The following is a 26,235-nucleotide window of genomic DNA, read 5'->3' as shown; positions in this document are numbered from 1 at the left end:
ACAACCACATCCAATATATCAGTCAATGGGAAAAAAATACATGTTTCTTCTGGTTGATTAGTTAATATAAACTCAGCTAAAAAAGAAACTTCCTCTCACAGTCAACTGTGTTTATTTTTAGAAAACTTAACATGTGTAAATATTTGTATGAACATGACAAGATTCAACAACTGAGACATAAATTAAGCAAGTTCCACAGACATGTGACTAACAAAAATTGAATAATGTGTCCCTGGGGGGGGGGGGGGGGGGGGGGGTCAAAATCAAAAGTAACAGTCAGTATCTGGTGTGGCCACCAGCTGCATTAAGTACTGTCCAGCGACGGTGGGTTTGTGCCAATAGCGACGTTGTTGCCAGTGATGTCTGGTGAGGACATGCCTTACAACAGGCCTACAAGCCCTAAGTCCAGCCTCTCTCAGCCTATTGCTGAGCACTGCTGGAGGGATTGTGCGTTCCTGGTGTAACTCAGGCAGTTGTTGTTGCCATCCTGGTATCTGGTCAAATAGTTGATTTTAAACTATTAGAATATAGGCCAGTCAGCTCAGACACACCATAGGTCTAGTATTTGTGGGCCTGCAGTCGAAACTAAAACTTCGACCTTGTCGAGTCTGTTGTTTAAACTCCAACCAAACGTTTATTTTCCATGAATGCTAGTGTCTATTCTTTATGTTATATTTCTGTTGACACGGACCATTCTGGCAGCAACAGTAGACCACCTTGCAGCAGCCAGTGTGACAGAGATAGCAACGAGAGCAGCCTGTATCAGGACCTGTGAGAAGCCCTTGACTGCAGCGTGCAGTTCGGGGCCGGGCTCAATGTGGGCGGAATCAAACATTGGGGCTGGGCTCAATGTGGGTGGAGTCAAATGTGTTTAACCCGAACCCTTCCCGTCTCCTTCAAGGTCACCCAAGTTGAGGTAAACGTCAAAGGTATCAACGTCAACAAATCTTAATCGAACCTACATGGATAAAAATATGAACCATGGAAGTAAGTGAGACTGTCATTATGCATAATGTACTTTGTAATATTCATGTTATTCCAGTGCGGTGGTATATTTTTATATGACCAACTACCGCACAGATGTTAGCATAGCGTTAATTAGCACCCATTTGCACGTGAGCTAGCTAATTGCTCACAATGAGGGAATCTTATTTGGACAAATTTGTCTACTTGAGCTGTAAGCCTAGGTTTAAATGTACAGTTTATGCAATCGATTTGATTGTTGATTTTCTGTGTTTCTTCAATGTATGCCTTGTTGTGTTTGGTTGACTCTAAATGTGTATCGTTGATGCCATTCCCTTAGTTACACATAGCGAGTCTACACAGCCTACACATAGTATATACAATAATGAAATCACCTGGTTCCAACATACATGGCAAGTCAAGAAAATACATTACAACTTGTCTATATTGCAAACTGAAGTTAAATAAAAAAAACTTCAAAACACATTTCCGAAGAAAGCATATACACATTGCTTTGAAAGATTTTTTGCATGTGAGTGCATTGATGTGAGAAATGGTGTGTTTGCAGTCAAAAAATACATTTTCTAGTCCAGCAACACCCATACATGTTGTGAAAAATACTTGGGCTAATTCAGTTCCAACTGTGTTCAAACCTGTTATGCACGCTGGAGTATAAAAAGCTGTTGAATTGTACTTTTTCTTTACTTTCACATACACTGTGTTCACAGAAACATTGCTCGGATCTTGTCCCCTGGACCTTGGAGGACTTTTGGTGTGGATGATGTTCAGGTTAGATATTCATTTAAATGATTCCACTGAACTGTACCATTTGATTGTCATTCCTTTATTGAAAATTGTACCTTGTTCACACCACAGGGCCTACAAAGCAAGGTTTCTCAAACAACTGGGAGGAGTTTGTTTTGAAGGTAAGATGCTGGCTATTCAGTATATTATATTTTTTCTGTTATAACATTTGAAAAGCTATTACTATTTCTGTGCTTGCAGCATGCAAAGCACACTATTGTTATTGCTCTTACTTTTTCTTGTCTATTATTCTTGACACTTTTTGGGACCTTTTTCCTACCATTTTTACACTACATACACAATTCATACATCAAACTCCTGCAAAGCTGGATGCTGATGTGACATGCTGTGACTTCTTGGTGTCTTCTACATCCTGAAATATATTCCTAGAGGGGGCGTGGTATTATTATTATGATTTACTAGTATCATTATTGTTATCATAACTATCTACCTGAACAACCTACTCTTTCTTAACTTACAGTACGCTCTGATAATCAGACGCCTCACAAGTCCTCAACTGGCAGCTTCATGAAATAGTAACCGCAAAACACCAGTCTCAACATCAACAGTGAAGATGCGACTCCGGGATGCTGGCCTTCTAGGCAGAGTTGCAAAGTATAAAGCCATATCTCAGACTGGAGTTGCCTCTTCACTGTTGACGTTGAGACTGGTGTTTTGCATGGTCCTAGGGCTCAGGTCCTCCGAGTCATAATGTACTTGTCCTCTTGCTCAGTTGTGCACCGGGGCCTCCCACTCCTCTTTCTATTATGGTTGGAGCCAGTTTACGCTGTTCTGTGAAGGGAGTAGTACACAGCGTTGTACGATATCTTCAGTTTCTTGGCAATTTCTCACATGGAATAGCCATTTCTCAGAATAAGAATAGACTGACAAGTTTCAGAAACAGTCCTTTGTTTCTGGCCATTTTGAGCCTGTAATCGACCCAACAAATGCTGACTCTCCAGATACTCAACTAGTCTAAAGAAGGCCAGTTTTGTTGCTTCTTTAATCAGGACAACAGTTTTCAGCTGTGCTAATATAATTGCAAATGGGTTTTCTAATGATCAATTAGCCTTTTAAAATTATAAACTTGGATTAGCTAACACAACTTTCCATTGGAACACAGGAGTGATGGTTGCTGATAATGGGCCTCTATACGACTATGTAGATATTCCTTTAAAAATCAGCCGTTTCCAGCTACAATAGTCATTTACAACATGAACAACGTCTACACTGTATTTCTGATCAATTTTATGTTATTTTAATGGACAAAAAATATGCTTTTCTTTCAAAAACAAGGACATTTCTAAGTGACCCCAAACTTTTGAATGGTAGTGCACGTATGGTTCAAGCAAACCACCATAGTCCCTGTGCCTAAGAACACCAATGCAACCTGTCTAAATGACTACTTTCCTGTAGCAATCATATCTGTAGCCATGAAATACTTTAAAAGGCTGGTCATGGCTCACATCAACACCATCATCCCAGAAACCCTGGATCCACTCCAATTCACATACCGCCCCAACAGATCCACAGATGACAAAATCTCAATTGCACTCCACACTGCACTTTCCCACCTGTACAAAAGGAACACCTACGTGAGAGTGCTGTTCATTGACTACATCTCAGCGTTCAACACCATTGTGCCTTCCAAGCTCATCACTAAGCTAAGGACCCTGGGACGGAACATCTCCCTCTGTAACTGGAACCTGGACTTCCTGACGGGCCACCCCAGGTGGTGAGGGTAGGCAACAACACATCTGCCACACTGACATTAAACACGGGGCCCCTCAGGGGTGTGTGCTCAGTCACCTCTTGTACTTCCTCATCACTCACGATTGCATGGATGCGCACAACTCCAACATCATCATTAAGTTTGCCGATGGCATGACGTGGTAGAACTGATTAAAGACAACCTATAGGGAGGAGGTCAGAGACCTGGCAGTGTGTTGCCAGGACAATAACCTCTCCCTCAATGTGAGCAAGACAAAGGAACTTATCATGGACTACAGGAAACGGAGGGCTGAACACGCCCCCTTCACATTGACGGGTCTGTAGTAGAGCGGCACTAAGGACCTATCCTGTTCCAAACACAGTCGTGAAGAGGGCACGACAACACCTCTTCCCCCCAGGATGCTGAGAATATTTGCCATGGACCCTCAAATCCTGAAAAAGTTATTCAGTTTAACCATTGAGAGCATCTTGAATTGCTACATCATCCTTGATATGGCAACTGCTCGGCATTTGACCGCAAGGTGCTACAGAGGGTAGTGCGCATGGCCAGTACATCACTGGGTTTGAACTCCCTGCCATCCAGGACCTCTATTCCAGGTGGAAGCCCGACGAGCTGGCTAGGCACCCGTGGTTCCATCGGCGGATGGAACCACGGGTGCCTAGCCAGCTCGTCGGGCTTCCACGCCCTAGCTGGCTCAAGAGGTTTCCTTGCCCCGGGTGGCTCGGATGGCGCCCATCCCACGTCGGGCTTCAGCCAGATCGTCAGTTCTTGTTCACCTGGCCGGTCCATGAGTTTTTTTGTCTTTTGTTTTGTTGGTTAATGTCACCATACCAACCGGAACGCCAGTACTCCACGATGCTTTGAATGTTGGCTGCTGTCACATGAGTTGACGCTGGAGAGACGAAGCAGGCACGGGGAGTAAAACATTTAATACATTGCTCAAAAAAATGAAGTGAACACTTAAACAACGCAATGTAACTCCAAGTCAATCACACTTCTGTGAAATCAAACTGTCCACTTAGGAACAACACTGATTGCAATAAATTTCACATGCTGTTGTGCAAATGGAATAGACAACAGGTGAAAATTATAGGCAATTAGCAAGACATCCTCAATAAAGGAGTGGTTCTGCACGTGATGACCACAGATCACTTCTCAGTTCCTATGCTTCCTGGCTGATGTTTTGGTCACTTTTGAATGCTGGCGGTGCTTTCACTCTAGTGGTAGCATGAGACATAGTCTACAACCCACACAAGTGGCTCAGGTAGTGCAGCTCATCCAGGATGGCACATCAATGTGAGCTGTGGCAAGAAGGTTTGCTGTGTCTGTCAGCGTAGTGTCCAGATCATGGAGGCGCTACCAGGAGACAGGCCAGTACATCAGGAGACGTGGAGGAGGCCGTAGGAGGGCAACAACCCAGCAGCAGGACCGCTACCTCCGCCTTTGTGAAAGGAGGAGCAGGAGGAGCACAGCCAGAGCCCTGCAAAATGACATCCAGCAGGCCACAAATGTGCATGTGTCTGCTCAAACGGTCAGAAACAGACTCCATGAGGGTGGTATGAGGGCCCGACATCCACAGGTGGGGGTGCTTACAGCCCAACACCGTGCAGGACTTTTGGCATTTGCCAGAGAACACCAAGATTGGCAAATTCGCCACTGGCGCCCTGTGCTCTTCACAGATGAAAGCAGGTTCACACTGAGCACATGTGACAGACATGTCAGAGTCTGGAGACGCCGTGGAGAACGTTCTGCTGCCTGCAACATCCTCCATTATGACCAGTTTGTGGTGGGTCAGTCATGGTGTGGGGTGGCATTTCTTTGGGGGGCCGCACAGCCCTCCATGTGCTCGCCAGAGGTAGTCTGACTGCCATTAGGTACCGAGATGAGATCCTCAGACCCCTTGTGAGACCATATGCTGGTGCGGTTGGCCCTGGGTTCCTCCTAATGCAAGACCTCATGTGGCTGGAGTGTGTCAGCAGTTCCTGCAAGAGGAAGGCTTTGATGCTATGGACTGGTCCGCCCGTTCCCCAGACCTGAATCCAATTGAGCACATCTGGGACATCATGTCTCGCTCCATCCATCCATCGCTTGCATCACAGACTGTCCAGGAGTTGGCGGATGCTATAGTCCAGGTCTGGGAGGAGATCCCTCAGGAGACCATTCGCCACCTCATCAGGAGCATGCCCAGGCGTTGTAGGGAGGTCATATAGGCATGTGGAGGCCACACACACTACTGAGCCTCATGTTGACTTGTTTTAAGGACATTACATCAAAGTTGGATCAGCCTGTAATGTGGTTTTTCACTTTAATTTTGAGTGTGACTCCAAATCCAGACCTCCATGGGTTGATAAATTTGATTTACATTGATAATTTTTGCGTGATTTTGTTGTTCAGCACATTCAACTATGTAAAGAAAAAAGTATTTAATACGAATATTTCATTCTTTCAGATCTAGGATGTGTTATTTTAGTGTTCCCTTTATTTTTTTGAGCAGTGTATATAACGGACATGGAACGAGACAGGAACAGTGTCAGCAAACTAATACAAAGACAAAAAACAATTAATGCAGCAACGGGGAACAGAGTAAGGGAACTGACAAATATAGGGGAGGAAATAATCATGTGATGAATGACTTCAGGTGAGTCCAATTTCACTGATGCGCGTGACAAGGGAAGGCAGGTGTGCGTGATGCAGGGCTCCCTGGAGTCCTCAAGCGCCAGGGGGAGGGAAAAGCGGGAGCAGGCCCTAGAACATGGGTCTCCAACCTTGTTCCTGGAAAGCTACCCCTGTAGCTGTCACTCCAACTGTAACTAACCTGATTCAGCTTGTCAACCAGTTAACTGATAGAATCAGGTGCGCTCGATTAGGGTTGGAGTGAAATTCTACAGGACAGTAGCTCTCCAGGAACAGGGTTGAAGAGCCCTGCGCTAGAAATTTTCAAAGACTCTATCCACCCAAGTCATAGAGTGTTTTCTCTGCTCCCGCACTGCAAGAGGTACCGGAGTGCCAAGTCTGTGAACAAAAGGCACCTGAACAGCTTCTACCCCCAAGCCATAAGACTGCTGAACAGTTAACCAAATGGCTACCCGGACAATTTATATTGACCCGATTTGATATTTATTTATCTTAATTGTTTTGCACGGACTCCCTTGCACTGGCTCTATGCACACTCAATAGACTCTACCCACACACTCACGCATACTACAATGACACACTACATACGCTCACACACACATGCGCATGTGATCAATACAATTTTATTTTATTTTAATATGATTGCTTTTGGGGTTTCCTGCCAGACATTGAATATCTTGTTTTGAAAGATGTATTTTGTACTTTGTTGAAGCACCTTTGGCGATTACAGCCTCAAATATTCTTGGGTATGACGCTACAAGCTTGGCACACCTTTATTTGGGGAGTTTCTCCCATTCTTCTCTGCAGATCCTCTCAAGCTGTCAGGTTGGATGGGGAGCATCGTTGCACAGCTATTTTCAGGTCTCTCCAGAGATGTTCGATCAGGTTCAAGTCCGGGCTCTGGCTGCTCCACTCAAGGACATTCAGAGACTTGTCCCGAAGCCATTCCTGCATTGTCTTGGCTGTGTGCTTAGGGTTGTTGTCCTGTTGGAAGGTGAACCACCCCAGTCTGAGGTGCTGAGCGCTCAGGAGCAGGTTTTCATCATGGATCCCTCTGTACTTTGCTCCATTCATCTTTTCCTCAATCCTATCTAGTCTCCCAGTCCCTGCCACTGAAAAACATCTCCACAGCATGATGATGCCACCACCATGCTTTACAGTAGGGATGGTGCCAGGTTTCCTCCAGACGTGACACTTGGCACATCTGGAGTGAACAACTATTTTACCGGTCAATTAAAATAGTAGTACTTAATGGTTTACTTTCCCGGGAAAAGTTCATAAAAATAAAGGTGGCCTTTATTTTATTCATAGCCAATCCAAACGCTGGAAATAAAAACGGCCAATCTCCCTGTCAAGTAAAATGCGAAAACGCTGTGCATTGCCATAAAAGGAATACACCGTGCTCATGCGCACTGTGTGCAGTTCTGTTTGAAGTGAACTGACCAGTGAATATAGTATGCAACAATACTGGCGCAAGAAAACCATTAGAAACCATACTAAATGCATTATCTCAAATCTATTTACAAGTTTTCTTGATTGTCTCAATGCATCGGTGGAACAATGTTAGGTCATCACTATCCAAACGTGGAAAAGTCACAACTGGTCAGCTATGTGGAGGATTATTTGGAATGTGTTGAGTCCATGCCTTTGGATATACAAAGAAACGTCTCTCTGCTGCGAGAAATTGACTCAAAGTATCAAGGTATTGTTTTTCCTCTCGTTGTTTTAGTGCTTATATTTGCGAGTTTGACGATAAAATTACAAAACAGGGTGTGCTGGATTGACAAATTCCCGATCCACTTTAGCTAACGTTAATGTTCCACATACTAGCTAGCATTGAAAGCAAGTGTTTTGTGTGCTGAAATATAGATAGTTTAGTCTTTCGAGTACGATGTATGCCTTCAATTTGTTATCCTCAACATGTCCCGGTGTCAGGTCCGAGTTGGCTTGATATAGCTATAGGATCAGCCATTTTGACAAGAGGTGTTGTGGCGTTTAACGGCTTTCTTTCGAGTTGGTAAACCTGTTATCTGCATTCGTTGTATTATTTACAAGGGATGTTTACTTATTGTTGATAGTGTTGCCTACTAGCAAATATACAATTCGTAGTATAACAGTAACGTTAACAGAAAGAAAAAAACGAAACGGTCGTTGTTGCAATCCGCTCTAACGCTGGTGATGAAAATGTGCCATGTACGAGAATTTTGGTAGTATTTGTGCCGCGTTCAAAACAACTAGGATCGGTGATTTCAGAAACCGGTGCATTCACGACAACTGGGAATTTTTCTCGGACTGGGATTTTTCTTGAAGCATCACCCATCTCGCATCGGGCCACTTTCTAGAACACAGATTGGCTAAACCTGGCTATTTGTATTATTTCGCTCTAAAAATCGGATTAAAAACTTAACCACACTGCAAACCTTTTATGCCTATGGTAATCCCTGCCCACTAGTGCCATTACGAAGGTTGGGTTGGCAACAATAGCTAGCTACTTCCCTCGCTGTAATGTTAACAAAACTGTGGGAAAGCAGTGCTCGGCAGGTGGGTGTGGAGGACACTACTGTTGTCCCCAAGCAAACTAGCAGCATCCTTCTTTGGTGTTTTTTCGGCAGTTGGCATCCAATGTTGGTGCATTACTACCACCCACTGTGCTGGATTGTGGGCCAGAGACAGCGCTGGCAGCCTCAATGGCAGTGGGCGCGGCAATAAAGTAACCGCAGTGTGCAGATAGACGTTATTGCCTGTTCAGGCGGAAAGTTTTTTCACTTCTTGAATCGGGTATTAGAACAACCTGTGGTAACCTAGTTTACCCAATTGGCTAGCAGCAAAAACGTTACCCTTTTCAAACCTAATTTTCTTTTCTGCTTGTTTTAGTCAATGATAACTAGATTTAAGTACATGTTTTAAGATTTATTTTCAACATTGCTTGCTCCTGAGTGTTCTCACTATTTAGAAAAACATATTTTAGGGCTTCCCTCATCCCCCTTTTCACGTGAGTGCTAGCTAGCTTCTGACGTAACATTACGCTAGCCAAGACAAGCAACAACACAAATTGATTATACAGCGACAAGTAGTGAGTGGCGTTAAACGGACTATACCAAACAAGTTAAATGTATTGCCTGTGATTTAAATGTGATCCACACACATGTAGCCTCCTTGGATTCCCTACATTTCCCACTCTCCCATGCCGAATAGTCTGAAGCCACAGCACTCTTCTCGCTGGCTCTGTTTCCTTATGTGGGAGCATTGTGAATTGTAGGTCGGGATTTTTGCTATTGCACAACAAACACAGCAGCTTTTCGGCATGTTTTGTTATTTCTGTATAACTAAACATCGACAAAAGTTGTCTCTTTTACAGCAGGAGTCGATGTCAAATAATGTTGGTTTTCCCCAATTTGTGTGTGGTCGAGGGGAATTCCTTATTGCGTGAGTCGTTCAATAAAACGTCACAATACGGTGCCGAGCAATCGATTTGGCTGCTGTGGGGCAAGGAGATCCCCAGCTCCACTAAAACCATTGACAACTACGTGCCGTTTTCAAGGGATTGTTAAATCAGTAGTAAAAATAATAAAAATCTGCCTCCCCACACCGTGTTTGTTAAAAAGCTAAGGGATGGGGCTGGAGAAATGTAATCACTATCAAATTCATAGACGCTATGGATGCACCATCCCTGATATCACAATTATAGTTTTAACCATGTCTTTGAAGCTATAGTATTTGTTTACATTTTTATTTTGTTTACACACATTGGAGTAAAACAAGTTTATTTGTTGGGTTCTGATGAGCTTAGTTCAACTGTCGTTCCCTATGAGTCATTTTTAAGTTAGGGACTGTGTTATTTGTGATGAGGGATACCTGGAGAAAATCGGACTTCTGAAATAAAAATAGATGGCCTTCCCTAGAGTAAAATACATTTTTACCCTCCCTCCCTCCCAGAACGCTTGTAAAAAAGACAAGTGACCCTCCCATATACCCAAAATAATAACACAAAAATAGCAGAGAACATGCCTACCGTTTATCCTCACTCCTAGGACAGACCAGCCTTGGCAAAGAAGGTTGCAGTCGCTGACCACCGCGGACAATGGTAGGGGTGAAAAGATATTCATGTAGTGTTTTTATTATGACTATCTTGTTTGCGTTCCAAGAATTAGCCTTTTTATAAATGCATTTCATGCAATTCTACGTCGTTTTACGTGACTGGAGACAAGCAGAATATTTTAATACCACAACAGAGCATGACATTGAATGTGCACATGCTGCAGCCACAGAGACGTTTTGATTTCTATACATACTATTGTTAAGAGGTTAGAACTTTAGGACTGTCCCAAACTTAGACTATCAGCTGTAAAAGTTGAGTTCAACAGAACCAGTCACATCTGAAGTATCTGATCATCAATGAAATCGAGAAAGCTATTTCCTTAACCTCTTACCTCTTATTTTGATACATACTTAAACATTCTCAAATCATTTTTAGTCAATTTATATCAGTCTCTCCTCAGGAACAATATACACACTTATTTTCCTCAACAAAAATAAATTGACCAAACAAGAAAAAATAGAAAATGTAAATTAGAATAACTGCATATTTGCAATAAATTACCACTAGTTGTAATGTAATTAAACCTGGGGAAAACGTCCATCCGTTTCATTCTATGCCCATGTTATGTTGGTCTCTTTCTTCTTCATCGTTGGGTGTTATCGTACAACAGACTATACCTTTTATTCAATTACTCATATCATTCCAATTTATCATTACAATGACATTATAAAACAAAAGAAACAAAAACGTTTAATTTAATATTCTGTAAATTCTGTCACCCTGTCTCAGGATTAGTTTCCAGAGCTTCTCTAGGCTTAGTAAATTTAAACAGTCCTATATCCAAATCATAACTAAACATTGTTTATAAATTGTCCAACCCAATATTCAGGATAACAGTCCTTAGTGCTTACTTTAACTCAAATGTGACCTTATCTATTCAATACACATCATCCCTTTACTAATTAACATTTATACTAAACTTTTAGTACCAGTAATATCTATTTTCCAATACACCCTTTTGTCTCGGTTTTTCTGTCATGAGTGGCCTGGTAATAAAAGGTCAGTAACTCATTCCCCTTTAGTCTTTCTTCTCCCAGCACATATCATTCCCGCATGTCTATTTTAGATACAGTTCACAGGTCATCAGACACAGTTGTCCCTCACTATTCAGCCAGTAGTGTAGGTTTGAGTTTCACACACACTTGTTGTGGTGATAATCTCTCCCATGCATTAAAGCATTCTGACGTCACCTTCCATGATAACTCCCTTATTCTACTGCCGATCTCTGACGAGTTACAGGTTATGTAGTTATCAACACAACCCTCGCAGAGACCCCCACTCCAATGAACCATTTGGAGTATCTGTCATCCCGTGTTAACATATATTTCCCTTTTATATGCAGAATGAACAAAGCACATTTCTGTATTTACCCAAAGACCATAACCCCAGGGAACTGATCATTTCTCCTATGAACCCATGTTAAATAAAAAAAGTGGTCTAGTCAATTTAATATTACAACTCATAATTTTCCCAAGGAAATAATAGAATTTCAAAGTAATTGTACACTTATCCGGAACTCCATTTATAGCCTTATCCAGATACTTTGACTTTTAAAGTGGCCGAATATCTCTTAACTGCTTTCCCCAGTACCGCAGTCTCCAATTACATTTTGACCAGAGAAAATTAAACCCCTTTTTTCTGGAAAAGAAATGTACATTTTGTTAACATTCACAATGTTACCTTTTAATCAGCAAGCCAATAGTATTACTTATATATTGATTTTATTCTATAAGCGTCTTAGCAGTTTCAGAGAATAACGGTATTGAATGTCTAACACAATTAAAATCCCCTTTTACTTTTTGGTCATTCATAAGTTTTAGCCATGCCACAAAACGCATAGTTTCTTCCTGGATGGTTATCTGTATCTTACCCTTAGAAATTGAAAACACCAATATGTTACAGTTTGCTTTTCCTCCAACTAATTTTACCAAGGTGGTGATTTCTCGTTTATTTTCCGTCTTTTGACGCTAATAACAAATTATCCACGTATTTTATCACCACAAACTATTGTTTCAATGCAAAATGATACCACGTGGGACTATGAGTAAATCCCATCGGGATTTTACTAGAAGGCAGGTAAAACGTGATCTAATACGTCTTTCATCACATATAACTAATCTCTATGAACCACTCATTGATCGATCAGAGACTATACACCGCCAGGTGAAAATTCCATTCTTACTAACCTCAAAACGATTAGTTAAAATCAAATGTATTTATTTATATAGCCCTTCATACATCAGCTGATATCTCAAAGTGCTGTACAGAAACCCAGCCTAAAACTCCAAACAGCAAGCAATGCAGGTGTTGAAGCATTAGTTGTTTCTCTTTTGAAAAAAGTACAAACTCTTGTATAGCGGCATTTCCTGCTACCGCACTAAGTTCCAGTGTCATCTTACACTCATTTTCCCCATACTTGTTAGCTCCACACCTACATTAGATATTTTCTATAGCTCTGCTAACCACTCGCACGTCTGCAAGGGCGAGCAGAGTCATATCTGTCCCCATCGTAATGTATTTTCTGATGATAGAATGTTGACATCTGAATGCTGGTAAATTGAGCTTCTTATTATGGTTTTATGTAATTGTTCCAATTCCTAATTGTCTCCCTAAATTGTTTATTTTATTTAACCTGTTTACCGGGTAATGTTGTCCTCCATTATCCAGTTTGCTCGTTCATATTCAAGCCGAATTTGGTAGAATTCACGTGCGCTTCCTTCAGCGACTCCATGGCTTTATTAAATTCCGTTATCTCTGTATGCTGGGGAGAAACAGTCCTTTTGTTTCCTATGCCACTATACATTTTTTTCCTAAACATTCCCATCGTATTATACACCTCGTGATATTTTTAATGTGTTCTAGACTTGTATTTTGGTGTCTCTTATGCAGTTGTCACACTATTCTAGTCCGCCTAGATTTATTTGAACCACGTAGTATATTTTAATTTCTGTATATTTTTAAAATCTTTCTTCTGACTTCGCATCCGTTATATACTATCCGTGCCTTGTTTAATACCTATTTTTAACACCTATTGTATTTTTTTTACAATGGTCGTTTAACACATTATCACGTCAATGTTCTATCCTTATTTTTACCTTTTGCCCAATGTTTATTGATTTCGTTCCCTTTGTCTAGCGATAGTTAAGAGTGCCTCCCCTTAATTTATTACCCTGCCTCCCCTTAATTTATTACCCTGCCTGTCACATAAAGACTCCGCTGTCCCTCTGGACCTCCTCTGGCACGACACACAACCTGTTCTTCTTCCTTTCACCACAGAGAATTCTCATTAATGCATTTTATTTCCATTCATTCAGTTTCTTTATTTTTATTTGTTCACACACACCCTTCGTTTTACCTAAAACAATCTATAGTTTCTAAACTTAATTCACTTCCTCAACATAAGCCAGCAACTTTCTATAGGGTTTATTTTGCAGTTGAACCCAGCCAAATCGGGTCAGAATTCTTCTGCTCCCTATCTATTCACCTGAGCAGTCCCTCTCTCTTTTCTAGAGGCGGTAACTGTGAATACACCACCCAAGCAGACCCCTTTTCTAATCTCTTTTAAAGGGCGGTATTCGTGGACTTTCTAACTACTTATTTATGCAGAGCTCTATTCATAAGTAACCTGTCCATTCAGTCCTACTACTAACTTTATTGAAGCGGTATTACAGGAATTTTAAAACTACTTATTGATTTGTTTTGACCATATGATCAGGCAGCAGCAGCCCCACACTGGGCCAAGCAGCTCAGCCAGAGAGTGCGAACAGCCACACTAGTCAGCCCACACAAGGTCCCCAAATGAATGGCTCAACGAGGGGCAGTCCGAATCACACACTCGACACAAGTCGCCCGCTCAGGTTGATTGGGCTGTGTTTACGCACATCCCAAAACAGATCCTGAGACATTCGAGCCCGGCCAAGCAAAATCAGACGGAACAACTCCCCCAATCAACCCAGACACGTGGGTCCGTTCGAACGGTCCGACCAGAACGAGTGCAAGCCCCCTCCGCTAAAATGCCTGACTCCAGCAAGGTTCACAACCCCTATTCACTTAGTCCCTACACATGCGCACATACATTTACATTTAAAACAACCCCAAATTCACACATGCATGCAATTTATTGAATTCAAAAGTTCTTTAGCTTTTACTGGATTTTTAGGAAATTTAAAGAGAAGCCTACGTGACGCCCCTCTCGCTGAGACAGGATCTCTGAAGCAATCTATACAAACATTTTAACTATTTAAGAACATGCTTACCTTTTTATAGTTAGGCGGCCGCCTTTGTTTGCAAGATTGTCCAAAGAAACCGTCATCAGCCCGGAACGTCACTCCGTGGTCCCTGTCTCTCCTGGCAAGCTCGCCAAGTTCTGTCATGGAGAATCGGTACAAAATATAACACTTACAAGAACTTGTGAATTCAATATAGGCGTTTAATACAAACATATCAGAAGCCTAGATGGTCTGCGGAACACACACTTTTCCAGAGCACTGGCTCTGTATTTATACACATACAACATATGAGTCCATCCCACATGCAAATTAAGTTACTTCCCTCAGTCCATCTGCCACCATTATATCCCAATCTGTGCATCCTGCTTGTTCACGCCCAATAATGCCCATATCTGCTTTCAGTTAAGTTATAATAGTGGCAGGACGTCTTCATGTCCCAAAAATAATACATGCCCATCTTATGCTATGGGCCCCTTATGTTTAGCTTGGTGTGTTCTTTGCTCTGTCTGTCCTTATTAGGACTCGTAGACTGCGTCTCTTCTCTTCCTGTCCTAAATATATATGTCCTATGTCCATAGTCCATCCGTTGGTCATTTGGCTGACCCCCCTCCTTTGTGTCCCTCTGACCTCGGTATGTCCAGCTGTCCTATGCACTCATGGCCTTGCTTTGGTTTCCTGTCCTATACAATAGACAATGCATTTTATGGCTTTGACCATTACGTCTGTTATTTCTTGGTTTCCTGTTTTTACCAGAATGACAAATACACTTAGAGTGCATCTTCCTCTTGTGGTCTAATGTATACCTGTCTTTGCTCAATAGTGTCATATCTGTCTCTATATGTAACAATAACACTAGCTAGCTAGGACACTGGCACACATTTTCCAGCTCATTACTCATTTGTCAGATTGCTATTAGGTGATTTTCAGTGCTCCCAGAGTTTGCAGCAGCTATTTTAGACATGCATAAAATTGTGCTCACCAAATTTCTCATGCATTTTTCCCCTGTTCCTGCCAGGGTCCTTAATGAGCACTTACATTTTCCCTGCCCTGACTGACAGTGTCAGATATTATTTAATCCCTCATGATTATTCTACTCAGTAACTAAAACAAATGCAGGAGACGCCCATCCTAACTATTTTCTCATTCTGTGTGCTTTGCAGAGGTCCTGAAGGAGGTTGACAATGTCTATGAGCGTTACCAGGGCGAGCAGGATGCGGCTCAGCGTAAGAGGCTTCAGATTCAGCTGCAGCGGGCCCTCATCAGTAGCCAGGAGCTCGGCGACGAGAAGATCCATGTGGTTACCCAGATGACCGAGCTGGTAGAGAACCGCTCCCGCCAGATGGACTCCCTCTGCCTCCAGGAGCCCAGCGAGACCAGTGAGCGGGTCGTCACCGAGCGGCGCTCCAGTTCTGTCCAGGAGGCGGCGGTGTCCACCCCTGCTGAGCGTTCCTCGGCCCGCCGGCCGAGACGCCAGCGCAACAGTGAGAGCCGTGACTCCAACCACGCCTCGGGGAATGGAGCGGTGATGGACGACCCGGCGGATGAGCTGCCCCTGCAGCCGCGGGAGAAAAGGTCCAAGTCGGCCAAGAAGAAGAAGCGCAAGGCCAAGCAGGAGCGCGACGCCTCGCCCGTGGAGTTCACCATCGACCCCAACGAGCCCACCTACTGCCTGTGCGAGCAGGTGTCATACGGCGAGATGATCGGCTGCGATAACGACGCGTGCCCCATCGAGTGGTTCCACTTCTCCTGCGTGGGGCTCACCTACAAGCCCAAGGGGAAGTGGTTCTGTCCCAAGTGCAGAGGGGACAACGAAAAGACTATGGACAAAAACCTGGACAAGAACAAAAAGGACCGGAGGTCCAGGTAGTAGGTACAAGTCCTCCGTCCGTTGTCCCTTTCCTCTCGGAACATTGTTGAACTGAGGGTGGAGTTTATTGAAGTGATTCATTCAAGGGATGATGAAATGTCAAGTTCTGAGAGCAATCGGAACACTATTTCCATCAGCGCTTACTCTGAGTAAAAGACTTGACCAATACTGAACTGGTGCTGTTACAATACTGGCGACTCACACTGAAGCCTAAATGTTGTTTTGCGAAGTCCGATGTTGACTGTAAGGATCCTCAGCCTAAGATGCCATCTTCTGTCTGTAATGTGTGTTACTTAACTTCCGTTCTAACAAGTGTATTGAGTAACTCGAGAAGCAAATTTTGGCTTACTAGCCCATTTGGAAATGTTGATTTGATATAATGTATCTGAATGAATGATGTCCTTTTTGTAAAAATGAATACATTATGTTTGGCCCATTTTCTTAATTATGTGTTTTTAAAATAAGTCTGTTCCAAATCGTGTGTCTCGATTCATGAATCACTGTACCAGACGGGGCTAAATAGATTGTGCAATGTTTTATTTTGTATGGCTGACAGAGGGGTAGTTTGCGCTGTTTCTGTGAGGTGTTCATCTGAGTTGGTATTTCAGGTCATTTTATGATTTCCCAACTGTCATTTCAATTGACCATCCACAGGTGCAGCACTCCAATTTGCTAAAAAGTGATGGTCTGTCTGGAATGGGATTTCATATTTGTGGAGACAGTCTACAGTCTATTACTTTTATCTGTTTCACTACACCCGCAATAACATCTGCTAAATAAGTGTGTTCGACCAATAAAATGTAACTTGAAATATACATTTTACCTTCCATTCTTCTGCTTATCAGGTCATATTGTTAAACTGAAGTGTTTCAGTAAGTCAAGATATTTTCAAATACTCATAAATAACATGAGTATCACAGAGATAAAGTTCCCAAAAACGAACTACTCCTACATGCGTCTCTGACTATCCTATTTGTGTTCATCCTCGCTACTACTGGACCCTCTGAACAAGTAGTCCTTCCTGGTTACTGTGGTGATCCCCTGTGATTGTGATGTCAGCCTGAGGGCAGGGCTGAGGCCCAGCAGTAGGGTCAGACACTGGACGTGGGTATCAGGGAAGAGGACAGACAGGATGTTGCAGGCCTCCAGGTCCTATAGCAGGGGTACCCAACCAGTCGATCGTGATCTACTGGTCGAGCACGGCGTGCTTGCCAGTCTATTGAGATTATGCTTCTACTCAAATTTATCCACACAAACCAATGCCTATAATCTCTTTGTTTTAATGTTCAACAGTCTTCCATTAAAGCAATGTCTGAAGTCACGTGATTTACATAAAATATGACCAGTCCCTGCCCAGTTAGTGCGGTCAAATGCTGCCCGCCAACTCAAAGTTGAGTTCACGGTGATGCCAGGCAGGTAGCTAGCTAACTTTGTAGCCAGATTTGTTAAGTTCGGTCGACAATAGCAATGAGTGAAGGGAAGGATATGAAAAAAAATTATCCTCCCATTCCTTTTTTTTGTGTGTATGCCTCTACCATAATGGCATCGATATCCCAAAGAAAAGTAACATTTTAAAACCACACACAAAAGATTGTCCAGCATAGACTGAATTATGAAAAGTACAAGAACTAAAAAAATAAACTTGCAGCGCAGCAGTCAATTTTCACAAGGCCTGTGACCAAAGGGAAGGCGGCAACCATAGCATCTTATACTGTGAATCTGGTTCTGCCCCTGAGAACAAGGCAGTTAACCCACTGTTCCTAGGCTGTCATTGAAAATAAGAATTTGTTCTTAACTGACTTGCCTAGTTAAATAAAGGTAAAATAAAATAAATTCCCTCCAGTTTGACGAGTCCACAGATATGGTAGATGTGGCACACTTATGCATTTTCATCAGAATGGTATTTGACATGAGTACAAAGGAGGAACAACTCGCCATTTTTTCACTGAAAGGACATACAAGGGGCGAAGATTTTTCCATCTTTTATGGAGTTTGCTAACAAATTCCAACTGCCCTTTTGTAAGCTTGTCTCCATTACTACCAATGGGGCACCCGCTGTGGTGGGTGTTACCCACATGTTACATTGTGCAAACAAGATTATTATTTCGTAATTCATCAGCAAGATTTGTGCAGGAAGATGTTAAACATGAAAGAGCTGATGGATGTTGCGATGAAGATTGTGTGTTCTATTTGAGCAAGAAGCCTACAGCGGAGGCTATTTCGCGCTCACTTAGAAGAGACTGAAGCATAGCTGAGCCGAGGTACATTATTAGGGAGATTCAGTGAGTCGTTGCCTGAAATCAAGGAGTTTCTCAAGGTCTCCAAACATGCAGAATATGCACAGCTAGAGGACATACAGTGGCTCTTGGATTTAGCTTTTTTCACTGACCTAACTTACATGCTTAACTTACATGCTTAAGGAATTTAATGTAGCGCTGCAAGGAAAAGGCAAACATGTAATCAACATGATTAAATGCAAACTACAGCTGCTCACAAGAAAGCTGCAACGTAAGGACCTGCACTTCTTTCAACACATGCATTCAGAACTTGAACACCAGGGCAAGGATACAGCACAGCTTGACAGTGCACGTTACGTGGAGCAAGTCCAGAGCGTCTTATCTGAGTTTGACATTAGTTTCCTTGAGTTTGCTTCACTTGAGCCTATTGCCACTTAGATGTGCTTTCCATTTGGCACAGACATAAAAGTGGAAGTCATTGCCTCCAAAATGGGATCCCTTTTTCAGTTGGACACAACTATAGCAGAGACTGAAATTCTCACCCTTAAAAATGAAATTCAGCTGAAATCCAAGGCAACCACTGAGATGAAGGAAGAATTCTGGGAGCTACTGCTAGAGGAGAAGTATCTCAACATTAGAAGATGTGCTCTCAACTTATCAACCTACCTCTGTGAGTCTGCATTTTCTCACATGAAGATAATAAAGTCCAAGTACAGATCTACTATGACTGATGACCACCTTGTGGCCTGCATGAGACTTGCAACAAGCTGCTACAGCCCTGGCTATGAAAAACGACTTGCCAATGCCAAAACGACCCAATGCCAAAAGTTACACTAAGGTAGGAAATTATATTAGTTGCATTTATTTGTGGAAAACATGTTATTGGTCCACATTATATTTGCGTATCAAATTGGTATCATAGCGGCAGGTGGTGGGTTGTGTTTCATCCATTTTGTTGGTTGGTTTAGATTTATAGACTGGTAGATCTGCCAAATAGGATCAGCTCACCTGTGTGAACACACAAATGCCATGAATTGTCACTTTATCATCACCTGGGTGTCACACACTAGTGGCACTCAGTAAATAAACAAATTGTAACTCCCTCAACTTTTACCTAACACACGTTTCTATCACTTGTCTGTGAACGTGGCTTCAGAAAGTATTAATACCCCTTGACTTTTTCCACATTTTGATGTTACAGCCTGAATTCAAAATGGATGAAATCGATTTCTGACCCATCTCAACACCTCATAATGACAGTGAAAACATGTTTAGACATTTTAGCCAGTACATTAAAAAAAAAAAAATCTAATTTAAATTCAGGCTGTAATACAACCAAATGTGGAAAAATAAAAGGGTGTGAATACTTTCCGAAGGCACTATATGTGTGCACATAAACCTAATCATATTTCTCTAAAAAAGGCAAAGATGGCTGAAACTCCAAAGTAATCTCTGTCCTACCTGCTAGTAGAATGGATGTTGCTCCTCTCAGGGATATAAATCTGGTTGGACACTCCTAGCCTCAGGCTAGCCTCAGGCTCCTGTAGCCAGAGATAGTCTTGTGTGACCCCAAAGGCGACTCTGCTGGCATCATCTGTGATCGCCAAACAACAGACTCCAGGCTCATTCATTAATCAATTCCTTACCTTCATTTTTTTTTTTTATCAATAATTTAAAACATATTGGGTGGGGAGAGATCAAATAATGTAGCTTGTATGGACAATATGGACAATATATGGACAATAGTGTCGACAGTGATCACAGATGGACAATAAAGTTATTTGAATTTGAATCTGGCTTGATACTGTACATACCGTGCCTTTCTGCAGGTCCCAGAGGGTGAGGTAGGGTGTATGTTGAGCCTGGCTGTAGTTGGCCAGGACCAGATGTCCCCCAGGGTGAGTGAGGGCGATGATGTGGCGGGTCAGCAAGGATGTTCTGGCCTCCAGGATATGGAGGTGTTCCTGGGACTTCACGCTGAACACATTGAGGTGGTGGGAGAAATAGGAACACACCACCAGTTGATAGAGAGGGGTAGAGAGGATATCAGAGGGATGGAGAGACATCACATAGGTTAATTAAACTCTATAGAGCCAGCCACATTTTCAGAGCACATGGCGCACACACAAACACTTTACCTGTTGGTCCCCACCGAGGAGTTATTGGTCTATGGAGTTGTATGTCTCCCTGTCCAACCTGCTCTGCTCCCTTTGCACCTCCCTTTTCGCCCTCCTCTTCTTAGCAGAGTGTTTCTCTGTCCTTCCTTCCCAGGGCATCACCTGAGCTAGGGTTAATAGTAATCCACAGAGCAATATAAATGTGTATATTGTTACAGCTACAACACTGGAGTGTTCAGAATTATTGAGAGCATTAGACTACAGGGTAATAGCAAGGTAATAAAATAGTAACATTGAAAACAAGTTATGCTGGATTTTTGGACAGATAGCTTAGCTTGCACTACTTTTCTGGTAGAGTCTCTGGTTTTGTTACCTGTGGTTACCTGTGGTCTCCTTAATGATGGTAGTATCCGGGACTGCCTGTCTCTGATGATGCTGCTGGATGTAATATTTGTGTTGTGGAGAAATGACCAGGCAGGAGACTGGAGTACAGTTAGTTTTTGTTTAGTCAAAACCCCTCGTGCTCTACAGTTCGCGGCATTCCAGTGCGCATGTGCATTTCCTATTAGGTGTAGTAACGTAACACTGCCGTAATGCATTACTGCTTAGTAACAGCACAGTAACTAATATAAACAGATGTAGATCCCAGATACTACACTGGACACTTTGATCCTCCCTTTGATATACCCAGACTCTAGGTCCCACACTACCAAATGGTCCCTATAACACCCAACAAATAAAATAGGTTATGGACAATATAAGTGTTATAAAAAAGTGTTAGCCTTCCACATCCCAAAACCGGTTCACAACAATGGGGAAAACCGTATTAGGGGCAACAATGAACAAAACATTGTTAAGCTGTGCAAGAATTAGGATGCTAGAGGGTATTATTTCTCTGAAGTAACTGACTCAGAGGGACTGTTTTTGGAGTGTGGTGTTTCAGGTGGTGGACTAAGTTAGCTGGTGCTTGTTTCAAGTAACCGACTCTCTCTCCCCTTGTCTCAGACAAGCCCAGGAGTAGCTGTCCGACCGGGAGCCTTTATTTGTGTCGGGGACAGGGGACGATGTAAAGACCAGACTGTCTCTTAAGCTAGCTTCTCTTGAACAGGTCATAGAGCAGCAGAGTATATGGAGTCAAGTGTGACAGAAGCTTAATGACTAGGCTTTAGCTCAGTGGGCTAACATAGTCTTGTTGCATGCAGGAGACCTGAGCTCGAACCTAGGGAGTCACAAATGTAGAGCACATATTTCACGACAACTAATAAGGTGACTTCAATCCATGAAGTGAAACAACAGTGTAGAGCAGAGGGGATTCAGTATGGATACCAGGCAAATTGATAAATTACTTGGTGACCTGGAATATGGGTGAGGGGGTGTCAGTGAAGGTGGCTGTCCCTCTGTCTGTCAGGATGTACAGCTTCATGTCATGGACCAAGGCCACGTTGGTGTTGCCATGGAGACCGTAATCCACTCTGACTAGCCACCCTGTGAACCTTGACCTGGTCAGGTTCCAGACCCGCACCGTGCAGAGCCGTAGGGATCTGCACACACAGACAGAGACCCTGGAAAGATCAAGACATCAAAGCAGATACCTGGGGCACAACTTAATTGTCTAAAGTGGCTTCCTTCCTCCAGGTCATCGCCTTCATCTGCATTGATGTGAAAGGCAGGGCAGGAGAAGCAAATTCCCAGTAGGTATCTACACATCTCGTCTATGCCGTATAAATAGAACAGTGAATATGAAGGAGAGGAGATGAGAGGAGGATATCAATTTAGACTATTGAGTTGTCCCCAATTACATGCTAAAACGGAAACAAAAATAAGAATATTTAAAAATACACAGTACTACTTAAACGACACAGAAAATACTAATACCAATATTATTTAAACATTAACAATACAGAAAATTAGTACAGTAAATAAATTATTGATAAACATACTGTTGGTGTTTCGTTATGGGGAGGACCTCCTCTGTGTTGCCCCTCCTCACCTTGTGGACGTTGTCGGTGAGGGTCTGATCGTTGACCCTCTGCACACCCCCAGACAGAACCACAGCTCCAAAGACACACCTACATGGGAGAGTAGAGTACCAAAAGGAAATGGTTTGTATCTGTCGATGTAAACCAATGTAAGTCCCTGAGTTCACTAAGATTGCGCATGTGAATAAAACAGTTATATTTATATTCACTGGGCTTTCCCATATTAATCCACAGAAGTCTCTCCCGCTGTAGCACAAACACTGCAAGATAATGCTGCAGGTAGCCTAGTGGTTAGAGCGAGTCTGCCAGTAACCGAAAGGTTGCTGGATTGAATCCTAGAGCTGACAAGGTTATTCTGCCCCTGAACAAGACAGTTAGTTAACCCACTGATCCCTGGTAGGCCATCACTGTAAATAATAATTTGTTCTTAACTGACTTGCCTAGTTAAATAACGGTTAAATAAAACAAATGTTTAATGCACGATGAATTAACCCTAAGCCTTTTCTGTCGTTATGACTTAACATTTTCAATCGCCGACTCCGTCACATTCTAACCGATCTCCAATCAGTCAACCTGCCAGTACGGGGTAGGGGCAGAAGGCCACGACGTGCGTCACTTCGCGGTTGATGGTGGTAACCTGTGAGATGTAGTCCTGGCTGTAGCCCAGGATGGAGCGCTGGTGCTGTATGGCTCGATATGGATGATCTCACTCACTTTCCCGCCTGTAAGGGTACCTGGGAGGGAGGGATAAACATGTTAACACGTGCACTATGAACAGTCTGTTGTGGCCACTCTGTTCTGTTTCTAAAAATAAATTATAATGTGATTATAATGCCGTGATAAAAACTTTCGGGAAGCATTTATGAACAGGGGTTGGAACCAGTTCAAGGAACAGAACCAGAACTGGGAACAAAAGCGATCTATAGTGTTCTGGAACAGAACTATTATTTTAAAAGCATGGGAACTGGTCATAATATTATTTTTATATTATTTCAGTCCCACAAAAAAAACACAACAAACCGCCTATGCAAAGCCCTTCCTCTGTCAATCAGAAACTTATTTCAGAGTCTGCCTGCCTGCTGTAAATCTTTGCCAGTGTGTGTGCATGTAGCCAGGGTACAGCATAACTGTAGCCTACTGACATTACCATCATGATTCAGAAGATAGGGAGAGACATTTTTATCAAGAATGGAAGAATAGATACACTTTTTCAATGCTCGTTAGGGATAGTATAGTTATTACATTTCACATTGGATTTATTAACTACAAAAAGGTAAGACTTGTTTTTAATTCTGGTGCCCATCTGACAAACAAGCTTGTTAGCTAGCTAGCTCTGATACAAGTTCAAAGACAAAGGTCCTACATAGAAGCTGCTCCTTCGTAGGTTTAATTATGTGGGCCTAATTCAGATAATGACAATCTACACAAGATGCCCAGTGCTTCAAGCCAAGCCTCTTCTTCCACCCTCTCGCTCTCTCCTTACCTGCAAAATTAAATTGGTGAAGCAATTTAATGTCAAGCACACACAACATAGGTGCTAAGGGTTATTAATAGAGGGGACGCATACTTGCAGTTTAAGTTTTATCAAGTTAAATAAAGGTTGGCCTAGATAACCGATACCTGCCAAAGAGCAGTAGGTACTGAGCAGTAATTGTGAAAGAAAGACTCCTTCAATGTACACAAAATTTGTCCACACTAGTTGCGTAGTGCATTTTAATTAATGACAACCTGAATGAACAAAACCTGGAATCCCAAAAACATTTCCAGATAGTTATATTTTAACTTCAATAAAACTGTAGTTTGTAGGAGCTACCTTAAGTACGATGACTAGAGACCAGCAGTAACAAGAAAAGAGTACCAGAGACACATGAATGGGTGGAGTTAGGGCGCTTCCACCAGAGTTCTCCAATGGCACCAGGGGGAGACCTAGTTTTAGTGGGATGGGAACATGGGAGATCATATCAACCATTATTTATAATGGGAAAAATTAACCATACCAATCAAGATCTTGTTCAAACTGCTTAGTGAGAATTGGTATAATACGAGGAGAGAAGGTATATCGTATGAAAGCAGACTGTGGCCAATTATATCCCCCTTTGTCCTTGTTAGTGGAAAAAGTCCATTAGTCACTTCCCTGTTTAGTGACGTGTGCCCCGTAGTAATTCACTGCAAAGCCAGCCTGAGTTATCTGATCTCTAACCACTTTAAACATGTACAGCTACAAAATTCTACATTCTATAGATTGTTTAATGGTTGGGGTCCATAATGGTTCTTTTTGTTTGTAGGAGCTACCTTACACACACTCAGTAAGGAGCTGAAAGTCCTAAAATCCTAAAACCTAAATAGAAAAATATTTGGACTCAACCTGATCAATTCTCCTTCATGTACTCTTTCCACACACACATGTTCCATCATCTCCCATTTTCTCTAATTTTCTCTTTCTCTCCCTTGCATGCTCTCTCCCATCAGTTTCACTCATTGTCTCCCTGCTCCATCTACCTCCGTCTCTTAAGAATCACATGCATAATTCTCTTTTGCATACAAACTAAAATGTAATAGATGTACCTGATCCAAAATTTGCATGATGTTAGTGGTCTTTTCCCACGTTGCTCCTCCTTTGGCTCGGATTACTTTGATCAGCTGACTTGAATGCATGTCTAACTGACCCATGAACTTCGCTTTCAAGGTAACAGTCATGATTCTGAGGAACTCTTAATTTATCTGGAACAAATAGCATAGCACAGAGCTTTGAAATCATTATAACAAATCCAACCTGAATGTCCATAAAAATCATCAACATCTACTTCCTCTCAACCTTCCCACATTGTGACAAATGCATCACAGCCCACTGTAACTAAAACCAATCACTTCAGCTCATACATCCTCTCATTTCGATTGAAAGTGAAAGTCTGAGCCATTTTGTCCCTGACAGTCTTGCCATTATTCCTCTTCCCAACCTCTTTCAGAAGTTCAAGTCTCTTTTTCAAGGCTTTCGGGAGAATGACCAGTAGGGATGGATGGATAATAGTTAGCCTCAGTTCATTTTGGCTTTTTAACCTTTTTTGCCGGGACAGCATCTGCAGTCGCTTTGGATTTCAGTGAGTTAACTGAGAGCTCAGGACACCCGTATAATTTGAGCTGGGTCCTGTAGTTTCCCCATTTTGTACTGTAGTCTTTGTTTCCAACCGTAGAAGCCATTGAACGATCCATATTCTTTCAAGCAGGGTTTTTTCTTGATTAAGGCCTCCGAAACTGTCAGCTTCATTAAATAGTACCTGCAAAACACCAGTTTCAACGTCGACAGTGAAGAGGCGACTCCGGGATGCTGGCCTTCTAGGCAGAGTTGCAAAGAAAAAGCCATATCTCAGACTAGCCAATAGAATGAAAAGATTAAGATGGGAACAAGAACACAAGACACTGGACAGAGGAACTCTGCCTAGAAGGCCAGCATCCTGGAGTCACCTCTTCACTGTTGACGTTGAGACTAATGTTTTGTGGGTACTATTTAATGAAGCTGCCAGTTGAGGACTTCTGTTTCTCAAACTAGACCCTCTAATGTACTTGTCCTCTTTCT

The 26,235-nt window shown here is 42.4% G+C and overlaps 1 protein-coding gene, 1 long non-coding RNA gene and 1 pseudogene across 3 annotated transcripts; 1 reads left to right on the top strand and 2 right to left on the bottom strand.

Moving 5' to 3' along the window:
* The first annotated feature begins 1,842 nt into the window (after positions 1-1,842).
* On the top strand, positions 1,843-17,143 carry LOC110531919 (inhibitor of growth protein 2). The gene is made up of 2 exons (XM_090184079.1): positions 1,843-1,889; positions 15,622-17,143. The coding sequence occupies exon 2, from the start codon at positions 15,768-15,770 to the stop codon at positions 16,326-16,328; it is 561 nt and encodes a 186-aa protein (XP_090040205.1). The 5' UTR covers positions 1,843-1,889; positions 15,622-15,767; the 3' UTR covers positions 16,329-17,143.
* On the bottom strand, positions 13,547-20,260 carry LOC149980894 (uncharacterized). The gene is made up of 2 exons (XR_016483206.1): positions 20,027-20,260; positions 13,547-14,598 (listed from the first exon to the last, which is right to left on the bottom strand). It is a non-coding gene; the product is annotated as an uncharacterized LOC149980894 (long non-coding RNA).
* A 1-nt stretch (position 20,261) lies between these two features.
* Positions 20,262-25,859, bottom strand: LOC149980893 (uncharacterized; annotated as a pseudogene). Its single transcript, XR_016483205.1, has 6 exons — positions 25,530-25,859; positions 25,227-25,407; positions 22,623-23,395; positions 21,056-22,223; positions 20,704-20,849; positions 20,262-20,542 (listed from the first exon to the last, which is right to left on the bottom strand). The product of XR_016483205.1 is annotated as an uncharacterized LOC149980893 (transcript).
* Between the last annotated feature and the right edge of the window lie 376 nt (positions 25,860-26,235).

This window comes from Oncorhynchus mykiss, chromosome 9 (assembly GCF_057628025.1).
Source record: "Oncorhynchus mykiss isolate SJ-2025 chromosome 9, ASM5762802v1, whole genome shotgun sequence".
NCBI lineage: Eukaryota > Metazoa > Chordata > Actinopteri > Salmoniformes > Salmonidae > Oncorhynchus > Oncorhynchus mykiss.
This window is presented reverse-complemented; position numbering and strand designations above follow the sequence as displayed.